General features: G+C 45.2%; 2 protein-coding genes across 2 annotated transcripts; one reads left to right on the top strand and one right to left on the bottom strand.

Annotated features, from left to right (window-relative positions):
* Positions 1-1,905: 1,905 nt before the first annotated feature.
* LOC138632688 (chymotrypsin B-like) lies at positions 1,906-3,645 on the bottom strand. Its single transcript, XM_069718442.1, has 7 exons — positions 3,561-3,645; positions 3,290-3,393; positions 3,112-3,191; positions 2,887-2,968; positions 2,615-2,795; positions 2,395-2,528; positions 1,906-2,230 (listed from the first exon to the last, which is right to left on the bottom strand). The coding sequence occupies exons 1-7, from the start codon at positions 3,610-3,612 to the stop codon at positions 2,069-2,071; spliced, it is 795 nt and encodes a 264-aa protein (XP_069574543.1). The 5' UTR covers positions 3,613-3,645; the 3' UTR covers positions 1,906-2,068.
* A 4,019-nt stretch (positions 3,646-7,664) lies between these two features.
* On the top strand, positions 7,665-12,078 carry galr1b (galanin receptor 1b). The gene is made up of 3 exons (XM_069718439.1): positions 7,665-8,360; positions 9,510-9,575; positions 11,764-12,078. The coding sequence occupies exons 1-3, from the start codon at positions 7,665-7,667 to the stop codon at positions 12,076-12,078; spliced, it is 1,077 nt and encodes a 358-aa protein (XP_069574540.1).
* Positions 12,079-13,197: the final 1,119 nt, after the last annotated feature.

The following is a 13,197-nucleotide window of genomic DNA, read 5'->3' as shown; positions in this document are numbered from 1 at the left end:
TTTGGTTTGGTATTAGTATGACTGCATGTACAAACCTGTGACCCTGAGAGGAACTCACCTTAGAACAGGTCAAAGATCCTCCTTCACCAAGGTTGATATTAATGGTTCAGATTCCACCTGTTGATGATTCAACGTTTAGTGAAGTTGAAACTTTTGGAGAAATTGTAAAAGTTTTGCATCCACAACACATTACAGGAAAATATTTAATATTACTGCAGACCCTTGAAAACACGTATATCTACTATCCAAAGAATGTCTATGGCAATTTTGGTCCATTTGAATGAACATTTATGGACTTTGGAGTTATAGGTTGCAGTGAACCAGATATTTGTCACCATGCAGCCTATTACCTGGGAAGATTGGTGGTGCAGTGGTTAGCACTGTTACCTCTCAGTTTGGGGGTTCAATTCCCCCCTTGGATATGTCTTTTAAAAAAAAAGCATACTGTAACATGTCATCCAAATTATGGAAAAAAAAAGTCATAATATAGCAAAAAGTGACCCAGAAAGTCATTTTTGGGTCACTTTTTGGACGACGTGCTATAGTAGGTAGGTAGGTAGGTAGGTATTTACTTTATTAATCCCCAAGGGGAAATTTTTTAAGTATGACTTGTGGGTCACTTTTTGGCCGCCACACTACGGGCACACCGATCGACGAAAACGAATTCTCATGATAACTTTTCATTCCAAACATTCCAATTTCAAGTCAGTCCAACGCGCTTTGACAATAACGCACAGGCTTCTCATTGTATCATCATCAACATGTTAAGGCTATTCTTACCCAAATTTAGGTTCATGTGATCAACCAGCTCGATGAAGCATGTGAAAGTATGACAAATTTAATTTCCAGTTGCCAGGAGGGGGCGCTATGTCTATGAGCAAATATGACCACACAGGTGTCTGCAGGGCGGGGCTATTGTCATACCTGTAACATTTGGAGAAGGTTGGTCCATGTACAGAAGATTTACAGGAACTTATAGTTTCATGGCAAGACGCTCAAAATGGCCACCACGCCACGGGCACACCCATCAATGAAAACGAATTCTTGTAACAACTTTTAATCCCAAACATGTTAACAGTGCACAGAAAAAATTTCAAGTCAGTCTGACAAAATTTGTAGGAGGAGTTCATTAAAGTACAACATGTGCGAATTGCCAAAAATGTCACCTAAATTCAAAATGGCGGACTGATACATGTGCACCGATTTTCGTGCATGTACGTAAATATAGCCGACGGGGCATCTGTGTAGGGGGCGCTAGCGAGCCATTTGGCCACGCCCACTCGTGACTCCACTAAAATAAGGGATTTTTGTACCAACTTCCATGAGTTTTTGAATATGATAAAGCCTCCAAAAATGCATTTAAACGTTCAGGATAAAAATAATATTATTTTTATGAATAACAATAGGGCTTTCGATCCTTCGGTGCTCGGGTCCTAATTAACTCGTAAAACCAGCAATATCTTGAATATTGAAGATTATTGGGCAACTGAAAATGACCTCGGTTACATTTAGGAGACATCAGAGATGTTGGTATGTCGAGCTGAAGGTTGAAACTTCTTTCCAAAGTGACTTTTTCAGTTTGTCTTAATCCTTTTTTTTTTTGTTCTGGATTATTCTGGAAAGTGTTTCAGTGTTACAACTTCCTGCAAATGTTTCACAATAAAAGCTTTAAGAAATTAAGGGTTTCTCACTACTGAAACGTTGGAGGGCTTTTAATTTGAAACAGGAAGTGTTGAGATGCATTCATTTTCCTCGCCCCCCCCACTGCATGACCATGTGTCCCCCTCCCTCCACCCACCTCCTCCACTGTGTCCAATAGAGGACAGAGCTGAGAGCGCCCCCTGCTGTCTTTTATTCCGAAACAAACCCGGCTCTGCTGAAAGGAGACAAACTCAAACATTGTTGCTTATTTTCAAGGTTTTTTATTTTCACTCAGCATCCTCATGCTCTCATGAGGGGACCGTGGTGCCGGATCAGGGGTCGGGGGTCGGGGGTCGGGGGTCAGGGGTCAGGGGTCAGGGGTTAGGTGTTAGGTTTCCTCGGCGGTGACGTCTCAGCGTCTGAGTGTTTAGTTGGCAGCGAGGATCTGGTCGACCCACCCGCGGAGCTCGGTGACGCGGGCGTAGACGGCGGGGGTGGAGGTGGAGCAGCGGCTGCTTCCCCAGGACACGATACCCACCAGAGTCCAGGCGTTGTCCTTCTGGCAGACCAGGGGGCCGCCGGAGTCGCCCTGGAGACGGCAAACAAACAGTAAACAGAGGGCAGTGCATCAGACTCATTTTTTAGACCTGGAAGCTACGAACACTTTTCCAAACAGTCTCTGTGTGACACGCTGAAACTGTTGGACGTGAGACAGGTGAGACAGGTGAGACAGATGTGTGGGCGGGGCCTCACCATGCAGGAGGTGGCTCCGGCTCCTCCGGCGCAGATCATGACGTCGGAGATGTTGCTGCCCCAGTGCATCTTGCACTGCTCGTTGGACAGCAGCGGCAGGGCGGCCTGCTGCAGCTCGTTGGGGGTGTTGGCAGCTGCGGAGACAAAAACGTCTGCGTGAGTCACCGGCGCCGGACACCGAGCGCTCGCGTTACCTGTCCGGCGAGGACGTCACACTGACCGTTGTAGCGCATCAGGCCCCAGCCGGAGGTCACGCAGGTCATGCCGGCGGCGAAGTTGTCGGAGGACTCGGCGAGGCAGACGGGGAACACGGTGCTGCCGAGGCGGGCGGGCGAGGCCAGCTTGATCAGGGAGATGTCGTTGTTGATGGTCCTGGGGTTCCACCCGGGGTGGGTGAACACCTGGAGGAAGGGGAGTTGAAAGGGGGCGGGTTTAACGGGAGGGAGGAGGGTGTGTTCTGAAAGCTGATTGGCCGATGGGGCGGTTTCTCACCTTGGCGGGTTTCAGCACCTGGATGGCCTCGTTGGAGCCGTAGCCCTTATTGTGCTCGCCGGCGACCACATTGTGGTAGGTCCTGACAGGAAACAGGAAGTACGGCTTTAAAGGGACAGTTCACACACACACACACACACACACACACACACACACACACACACACACACACACACACACACACACACACACACACACACACACACACACACACACAGCACTGACCTGACGTTGCAGTGAGCAGCGGTCACGACCCAGTTCTCATTGATTAGAGATCCTCCACAGAAGTGGAAACCGCTGAATTGCTGAAAGAGAAATAGACAAGAGTCAGTGAGGAGGAAGAGGAGGAGGAGGAGGAGGAGGAGGAGGAGGAGGAAGAGGGGGGCGGAGTCAGTGGACTCACCTGCAGAGACACCTGCCAGGGCCAGGAGTGAGGGACGGCCTCCTCACCGTTGACGATGCGGGCGTGGCCGGTCACTTGGGGGGGGACGGCGGGGGTGCCGCAGCCTGAGAGGAGGACAGGAAGTCGAATTTAAAGGACTTTAAACGGAAATTCTGCTGTTTTTACCGTCTCAAACATAAAAAAAACAACTGATATTCATAAATTAAAGTTTCTATCAGCTGTATTCATTTAGTCAGAAGGTCAAAGTTCAGATATACTGAGTTGATCTCACCGTAGGCGGCGCTGACGAAGGCGAGGCAGGACACGATCCAGAGGAAGGCCATGGTGACGAGGGAGATGATGGTGATGAAGGGCAGAGCTGCCCTTTTTATCCCCGGAGCCTGCGAGGCGTTGGCCAATCAGAGCGGCCAGGCCGGAGGTCCGTCAGCTGGTTATCAGCGCCGAGGGGACGGAGGTCTTCCCACGGTGACCCACCCCATGACCTGCTGCGCTCTGATTGGCCGAGACGACACATCGAGAGGAACTTTAATTCCAAACTTAATCTTTTTGCGTAAATTCACCTAGAAAAACAGATTCAGCAGATTTCACTCATTTAGACTTTTAATTTCACAATAAAAGTCAGAGTAAAGACTGACTTTATATTATATTCACTTTTATATTTCTATAATCTGTCTGACTTGATGCACTTACATCAATAAATTCATATAAATTTAATGACATGAACAAAGCACCGGATTTATGGTGGATTCTGAAAGTTCATTTTAGTGTCTTTTATTGTGGCGGGTAATAATTTAATCAGTTTATGACGCAGACATCTCCATTTTTATATCGTTGTACACAAAAAGTGATTGTACTTTTATTAATATATAAACACAGCGGTCAGTTTATTTTTCCTGTGATGTCAGCGTTGGTGTTGTTATTGTTGTTTAAGAATTGAAGGATCTAAAAAGTGTGTAAACCATTGAGGAGGACCAGCGATCAATAATCTGATCAGATGTGTGTGACGGAGACTCTGCAGCAGGTCAGACCTGATCCTGAAGGCCCTCCCTCCCCCCAACCAAGAAAACTGTCTGTGTAATGATCCTGCTGTGTTCACTGACTGAGTTTAAATCTGAGAAATGAACACTTTGTGTGAATAAAATAAGTTTCAGATGTTTTACTTGTTGTTTTTTTAGTGCAGAAGTGTTTAGTCTAAACTAAAAACTAAAAACACACCTCTTCCTCCTTCACCTTGAACAGTAGAACTTTAGTATCTTAAAATAGAACTTACTGATAGAACTTTGTAGTTTGGCTTTCTTGAAGAAATTATATTTTCTTGATTCCTGTTGTTCTGGTTTGAACCCTCATGGTTGAAAAGTACTTGTTGTAAGTCGCTTTGGATAAAAGCGTCAGCTAAATGTAAAATAATGAAGTCATCGTTCATTCTCTGAGAAAATGTCTCTTATCATCAGCTGAGGACGACAAAGCCAATCCCCCTTCCCCCTCCCACCTCCTGCTGCTGGTCACTGATTGGTCGGTTGTGTTTGAATGTTTGTGGAGCTTTTCCACATGATTTTACTTTAAAGTACATTTTGTTGTTTATAAAGGTGAAAGTGTGTAAGATTTAAATGGTACAAAATGTAATACAAATATGTATCATAGGGGGCGATAGTGAGTCACAGAGTTTCTGCAGTTTGCTTGTGGTTATTTGTTGATTTTTCTATAACTGATGATTGTAAAGTTAGATCTGACGGATTCGTTAATCGATCGATTGGAGAGTTTACGGATTATTTATTTCTGGTTTTTGGCGAAATGCTGCAAATGTTGGTTTTGTGGCAGCGTGTTGTCATTTAGCCACAGCGTTGGGTTTGGTTCTGGTTCTGAATGGTCCAAACGAAGAGGAACTACGACAAACTTCTTCCGACGTCGGACGAAACATCCTGATTGTTTTAAAGTAAAAAAAATGTCACAGACTGCAACTTTAAAGGACTCAAAAACTGGTCGGACACCAGGGGGCAGCATGGGGCTCATCTTAGAGTCCAACAGAGACCTGTGTGTGTGAGTGTGTGAGATTCGTGTACTCTGAGATAAAGCCAGATAAAGATTCACTGATGGATTTATATTCAATATTTATTATTTAGTTTCGTGATTCAACGACCACATAAAGAAGGTTTAATCAGAAACGTCCCCGTCAGGTTTCTGCTGAGTTCCAGCTGCTCTGAGAGGAAACCGTCGATCCGTCACCGGGAGTCCGTCTGCTCGTTAACGCCCTCATTACTCCTGCCGTGTCATCTCCTCCTCCTCTAATCTCATTTGTTTCCTCCGTTTCAGGAAGTTTCACACAGATTGATGCGAGAGGAGAAAATCTCTGCGGCGACACACACTGCAGAAAATCAGATTTCAGACTAATGAGAGTTTCACAAACTGAAAACTTCCCTGCAGAGACTCACACATCCAACCTCTGATCTAAATACCCTGTCAATCAAACAGACACGCCCCCAAAAACAGGTCTTCTTGAATCTTCTTTTCTAATGAATGAGGGATTATTTTCAGATGGACCTCCAGAAAACTAAGAAGAAGGAGTGACTTTAGCTAACAACACCGAGATAACTGATGGACACATTTTATTCACTTTGGATTTGATGAGAGAAGTTGAATGGGAGTCTATGGAGCCGGAGGCTTTTTGGAGCCGACCTCTAGTGGCACTCGATGGTACTGCAGCTGAAGACACTTTATTACAAACACACCATTAAGTATGTTTAACCAACATTATTAATGTCTGGTTCCGTTCTGGTCGGCACTGTCACATGTCCCCATAGGACCCAAGGATATAAAAACATGCACACACACATGCAGATCTGTGATATCATAAATGATCAGACAGGAAATTAATGATCACCTTCTGTTCTCGACTGCACCAATCGCATCACGTGTACTTCCTGTTGGATCTGTCGGCTGGATGAACAGGAAGTGGTGAACTAGAAGACTCCGTCTGTCCATCCGTACGTCTGCAGCTCGATCTGAAGAAACAAACCTGTAAATTCAAAATTCAGCTCTGCAAACAGCTTCACAGCACTTTTATTAAACGTCTCTTTAATTCACGGGACAATCAATAAAATCCTTTTTAATGACGGGACGTGAAAATCAGGGACAGTTAAACAGGACAATCATTAAATCATTAATACCTCCCCCACCAACACCACCTCCCTAAATCAAAGTTCAGCTACAAACTCTTTCCACAGTCATAAAAACAACAATATTCAGGTGGAAACATAACTATTAATATTAATATAATTTTTATGTTTACAACAGCTCCAGTTTCATGAATTCTGACATCTGCGGAAATCAAACATTCATCTGAAAGAACTCTTCAATAATCATGTTTATATTAAAATCCTGATGGTTCTGTTCACTCCACGTTTCTAAAAGAGTTCGTAGCTTCAGGTCTATAAAATGGTTCTGATCCAGAAGTGTCTTCAGCTGCAATACCAGCGAGTGCCACTAGAGGTCGGCTCCAAAAAGCCTCCGGCTCCATAGACTCCCATTCAACTTCTCTCATCAAATCCAAAGTGAATAAAATGTGTCCATCAGTTATCTCGGTGTTGTTAGCTAAAGTCACTCCTTCTTATTAGTTTTCTGGAGGTCCATCTGAAAATAATCCCTCATTCATTAGAAAAGAAGATTCAAGAAGACCTGTTTTTGGGGGCGTGTCTGTTTGATTGACAGGCCTGCGGTGCAGTCAGGTTACAGCTATCGGTGGGCGGGACGTAGTATCGTCAGGTTTCCGATCAGATCGGTCAGATCCACCTCTGGCTCCTCCCCCAGCTCGTCCAAATATGGTCACTTCCTGCTCCAAACCGCTCCGAACTAGCAAAGATGGTGACGGACAGAATCTGAACTGGAGGATTCATAACGTTCACAAACCAACGATGACATCACTGATGGTTGATGACATCACTGATAGTTGATGACATCACTGATGGTTGATGACATCACTGATGGTTCTGGTTGGTTCAATCCCATCCTCCCTGTTCTATTCTGCTCTGAGATCAGTTTCCAAAGTTCACACTGAAGCAGGTAGAAGACAGGAAGTGACATCACTGCTGTTTGTCTACATAACAGTGACATAAAGATAACGAATGTTGGATGAAACTTTTATTCCCCGGTCATCGTAGAACTCGTCTCTTCTTCTCATGCAGTGAATCAAGTCGTTTTACTTTGAAATCCTCTGACAGGAAACGGGCCTGTTTATGTTTCCGGTAACTTGCCGTGTTTCCAGCAGTCTGCAGACTCCGGACCCCGCTGCAGGACGTGTTTGATCCGGATCATGGACCTGGTCTTCCAGTTTGTCTCTGCCGGTCTCTGAGCCTCCAGCTGCCCCCCGCGGCGCTCCAGCATGCTGCTGCCGGGAAACCACTCCTCCGACCCGGCTGACCTCCCGGTGTCCAACCGGTCCGCGGCAGCGGCGGGTGGCGGACCCGGTCCGGAGGCGGTGGTGGTGCCGGTGGTGTTCGGTCTGATCTTCGTGGTGGGGGTGGTGGGCAACTGTCTGGTGATGGTGGTGATCGGGCGGGTGAGGTACAGCGGCGGGGGAGCCGGTGGGGGAGTCCGGGGGATGCGCGCGCTCAGCCCGACCAACATCTTCGTCCTGAACCTGAGCGTGGCGGACCTCAGCTTCCTGATCTTCTGCGTGCCGCTGCACGCGACCATCTACTCTCTGCCCGAGTGGGTGTTCGGGGGCTTCCTCTGCAAGTTCGGCCACTTCTTCACCACCGTCACCATGCTGGTCAGCATCTTCACGCTCGTGGCCATGTCCGTAGACCGGTACATCGCCGTGGTGCGCTCCAAGGACTCCGCGTGCGTCCGCAGCCGCAGGAACGCGCTGGGCGGGCTGTGCGTCATCTGGACTCTGTCCGTGGTGTGCTCCGTGCCGGTGGCCCAGCACCAGATCCTCACCAGCCACCCCAACGCCCCCAACAGCACGTTCTGCTGGGAGAACTGGTCCGGACCGTCGCGGCACAGCTACAAGGTGTCAGTCCTGGTTCTGGGTTACCTGCTGCCGCTGCTGCTCATCAGCTGCTGCTACTCGAAGGTCGGTCCAAGGTTCGGGCTAATATTTCACCCCCGGCAATAAAACAGCATTAATAACAACAGCAGCGGCCAAAGGGCACAAACAAAGTCCCGCTCACCATAAAGGCTGTGCGTAAAATCCTGCGACGGCGCGCGCACACTCCAACTCCGGCGTATCCTTTCACAATAAAACACGCAGAAAGTTGGGATTGATCCGGTCACTTCTGTACATTAACAGATAAAAAAATGTTCCGTCCGTTCATCTCATTGATTATAAATCGGATGACTTTTCATCTGATGAGTTTCAGCTTCTCTCAACATCTCTAACAGAACAACCGGTCACCTGTTGTTTGCTGTTGCAGCTGGTCTGTCTCCATGGCAACAATCTCCCAAATACTTTGTTCCAGACTAAAATAAAATAAGGTTAAAAAAAATATAATCAGCCTCTAAGACATCTGAGGATCAAAGAAATAACAGAGAAAGTTTCTGTTGTAAACATAATGTAATAATTATTGTTAATCGTAGTTTATTCGCTGATTAATTGATCAGTTTTTATGTCAAATTATGAGTTCATTTTAACGTTTTGTTTTGGGTCAGAAAATAGAAAACTGAACTTTCACAGAATTTTTGACACAATCATTCATTTTAAAAGTCATTGATGACGTTAGTTTATTGGTAAATCGATTAATTAGTTAGTTGTTTCTGCTTTAAAACAGTTAATTGAATTTGTCCTGATAAATTTTAAATCTAAAATGCTCCAACCTGTTCCTCATTATGATTTATTTTGTGTCCAGATGTTTCGTTTTTTATCAATTGACCTTTAAATCTCAAAATTAAGATGTGGTTCTGAAATGAAAACAAACCCTCAGAGCAGCAGATGACATGCTGATCTTTAATCTAAAGGTTTATGTCATAATTAAAAGTAGTTTATCTGATAAAAGTGTCACAATAAAAGTCCCGAGAGTCCGTGCTCTTATTGTGAAGGACACAGCCTGACTTCCTCCTGCTGGTATCTGACAATGTTAACTTTCAGATCTGAGTTCAAACTCCTTCTTCTGACACACTTCCTGTTTACAGATCAGCTGATCAGTAAACATACTGATTATTTATTTATTGATTAATCACTCATCTGCTTTGTGTTTTTTGTTATTGTTGGTTTTTTTCCTTTCAGGTTTTGTGTCATCTCCATAAAAAGATGAAGAACATGTCCAAGAAGTCCGAGCGCTCCAAAAGAAAGGTACAGTTCTCCTTTTCCTCCTCCTCCTCCTCCTCCTCCTCCTTCTCCTCCTCTGTTTAATCTCCGTGTCTTCGTTGTTTTTTTTTTTATCACTGTCCTGTTTTCTGGACGTCAGATTAAACTGTCGGAGTTTGAACAGCTGTGGAGCTGAGTGGGCGGTGCTGCCGCTGCTGCTGATGATGATGAGGATGATGATGATGTATAAAGTGGAGCTGCAGTGGCCTGTGTCCATCCATCCGTCCGTCCTCATAAACACAATATTTCAAGAACGACGTCAGGGAGTTTCTTCAAAATCGGCACAAACGTTCACTCGGTACCGACGATGACCTGATGAGATTTTAGTGGTCAAAGGTCAAAGGTCAAGACCAATTTTGCCTCACAACAACCCCACTCTCATGAGAGTGATGTTTCAGGGACCTTCTACAAAATTTGCCACAAACGTTCACTCGGACTCAAAGAAGACGTGTTATAGATTTTGGTAGTCAGAGGTCAAAGGTCAGTGTGACTAAAACATGCGTCTTAGCCACCTCCTTTTCAATTCTCGTGAACACAATATCTTGGGAACACTTTGAGGGGAATCTCTTCAAATTTTGGTAGAAACGTTCACTCGGACTCAACGGTGAACTGATGAGATTTTGGAGGTCAAAGGTCAGAAGGTCAACGTTTATATGACCTCACATCTTTACTGTTCTCATGAATGTGAAATCTCAGGAACGCCTTCAGGGACCTTCTTCAAATTTAGCACAAACATTGGCTTTGACTTAACGATGAACTGGTTAGAATTTGGAGGTCAAAGGTCACTGTGACTTCCCCGCGAGTCACCATCCACCCAGAAGGGACAGGTGTGGACGGTGAGGCTGGGAGACAGACTGGTCTCGTCCCGGTCGTCCGGTGACAGAGAGCAGATGTCCTGTGGGAGCAGATGAGACAGTTTACAGCAGAGGATCTGCTGCTGGGTCACCGGTGCAGGAACAAAGGCTGCTGGCTAAATATTTAGACAGCAGCACTAAGAATAGAGGAGATACCCGAGGACGGCGGAGACGGAGATGTTCTCCAACACCTCCAACAGCTTCGTTCTGTCTTATTCTGAGTTCACAGCAGGAACCTCCTTCTCTTCATGAACGTTTTCAAATCTTTCAACTCAGACACCAACGAGGAAGAACGAGGCCCCGAATCAAGACGAGTAATAAACCGTTTACAGGTGTGAAGTCATCATATGAGGCCTTAAAATAGTCTTTACGGAACTTTAATACGCGTTAGAGGATCCGTACGTTTCACTTTGCGATGATGATGTCACGGCGACGCTAACAAACACTGTGATGAAGACTTCATTTGTGCTTCATCAAATCTCAGAAACTTTAGTTTCCACACGGACCGTAAAATGTTCCGGCTGAGGTTCAGACCCCGCCCGCTCAATTTTAAACCGCACCCACTTGAGTCTGATACCCACCCTTTAAGAGTTGGGGGAGGAGCCAGCGGTAGATCTGACCGATCTGATTGGAAACCATGACGATACTACGTCACGCCCACCGATAGCTGTAACCTGACTGCACCACAGGCCTGTCAATCAAACAGACACGCCCCCAAAAACAGGTCTTTTTGAATCTTCTTTTCTAATGAATGAGGGATTATTTTCAGATGGACCTCCAGAAAACTAAGAAGAAGGAGTGACTTTAGCTAACAACACCGAGATAACTGATGGACACATTTTATTCACTTTGGATTTGATGAGAGAAGTTGAATGGGAGTCTATGGAGCCGGAGGCTTTTTGGAGCCGACCTCTAGTGGCACTCGCTGGTATTGCAGCTGAAGACACTTCTGGATCAGAACCATTTTACAGACCTGAAGCTACGAACTCTTTTATATCCAGTCGGTGGTAAAGACCTAATTTCGGAAGCAGGGACGGAAAACGGGGATGTTTAATGGACAGTAAGGACACTTTTAAAAAGTGTGCTTGAAGGCGTTTTGAAATAAGTCAGAATATTTGGTTTGAAAGATATTTGTAAAGAAAAAATGTTGGTCTCCTCTTCGTGTCCTCCTGCTGTCTCTGTGTTTATGGACAGTATAGTTGAGTCTCTCTTAGTATTGGAGGACACTCCTGATGTTTTAGTTTGGTGGACACGTCCCGTAGATCCAGACTGATATCGTCTCTCAGACTTGTCTCTGTCTCGTCTCCGTCCTCCCTCAGACGGCCCAGACGGTCCTCCTCGTCATCACCGCCTTCTCCCTCTGCTGGATGCCACACCACATCATCGCCATGTGGGTGGAGTTCGGCAGCTTCCCCCTGACCGACACCTCCTTCGCCTTCCGCATCGTGTCCCACTGTCTGTCCTACGGGAACTCCTGCGTCAACCCCGTCCTCTACGCCTTCCTGTCCGAGAACTTCCGCAAGGCGTGCCGACAGGTGTTCACCTGCCACCTCCTGCCGCCGCCGCGAGGGGAGACGCTCCGCCTCCGGATGGAGAACTTCTCCACCACCACGCACTCCAACACCAACATCTGATGGAGCAGGGGGGCGGGGTCACATGACACCAGGACAGCGTCTGATTGGCTGCTGCGGTCAGACTGAACTTTCACGGTTGTAGAAAGTTTATTAACCGACTGAAGAGAAAACTTTTGTTCGTTCACATCATCCAGTTTTTAAAATATCACTTTATTTCAATTACGTTTATTTTGGTTAAAAATAATTTTTCTCAGACTTCAAACAAACTGATTCAAATGAAAATATAAAAAAACCTTCAAACACAGTTTATAAAAGAAAAACGTGTAAAGGTTCACCTTTTTATTACTTTAAATTAATTTATATTCTCTAAACAATGTACTTTTTGAGAGGCTATAGAGAGAAACTTGACTGAGGTCACCAAGTAAACAAATAAACAATTAGTATATTAATTGTAATAAATATATTTATTTTACCTTTATGGTCTTAATGATTTCATTTTACTGTTCTTTGATTACAGTTGTTTTTGTTGTTTAAAAATCTGCAGCGACATGAACAAATGGAGATTAAAACTCCTGATCAATCAGCTGCAGGATGTTATTCCATATTTATCCTCTGAACACGTCGCCTGTTGGATTAAAATGTCGTCGCAGATCGTTCAGGTTCGCTTTCTGTGTCAGTTTATGAATTATGTCCTGAAAGCAGCAGCGTTTGTAGAGACGGACATGTTTGCATGATAATAAACTGATCTGAGAACAGGTTTACGGTGAGTTCTTCCACATACCAGCCAACTCAGTGGCCCAACCTGTGGCCTGTGAGCCCAGTTTGGACCGCACCTTCTATGGCGACAAAAAGTTCATACGAGTTTTACACGACGTCTTTCTGTTTTGGAGCCAGAAGTGACCATATTTGGACGAACTGGGGAGGAACTAGGAGTGGATCTAAAACTAGGCCCCGCCCACCAATTTGAGTCCTAATATCTAATAAATGCTGGGATTATTTTTGTAAAATACTGTTACATGTGACAGTCAAGGTTCTGTTTCTGTTCTTTTCATCGGATGTCGTCTTTATCTTCCTGGTTGTCACTTTTCCAGCAGACATGAATTATTTTTTACCAACAACACATTTTATTTATTCAGCTTTTCTTTTCTTTTCTTTTTTTTTTTATATATATAAGACCTG

This window comes from Brachyistius frenatus, unplaced genomic scaffold, assembly GCF_029030835.1.
Source record: "Brachyistius frenatus isolate BFR_SWC_R1_liver_20210118 unplaced genomic scaffold, ASM2903083v1 Contig_191, whole genome shotgun sequence".
In the NCBI taxonomy this organism is placed as follows: Eukaryota; Metazoa; Chordata; class Actinopteri; family Embiotocidae; genus Brachyistius; species Brachyistius frenatus.
This window is presented reverse-complemented; position numbering and strand designations above follow the sequence as displayed.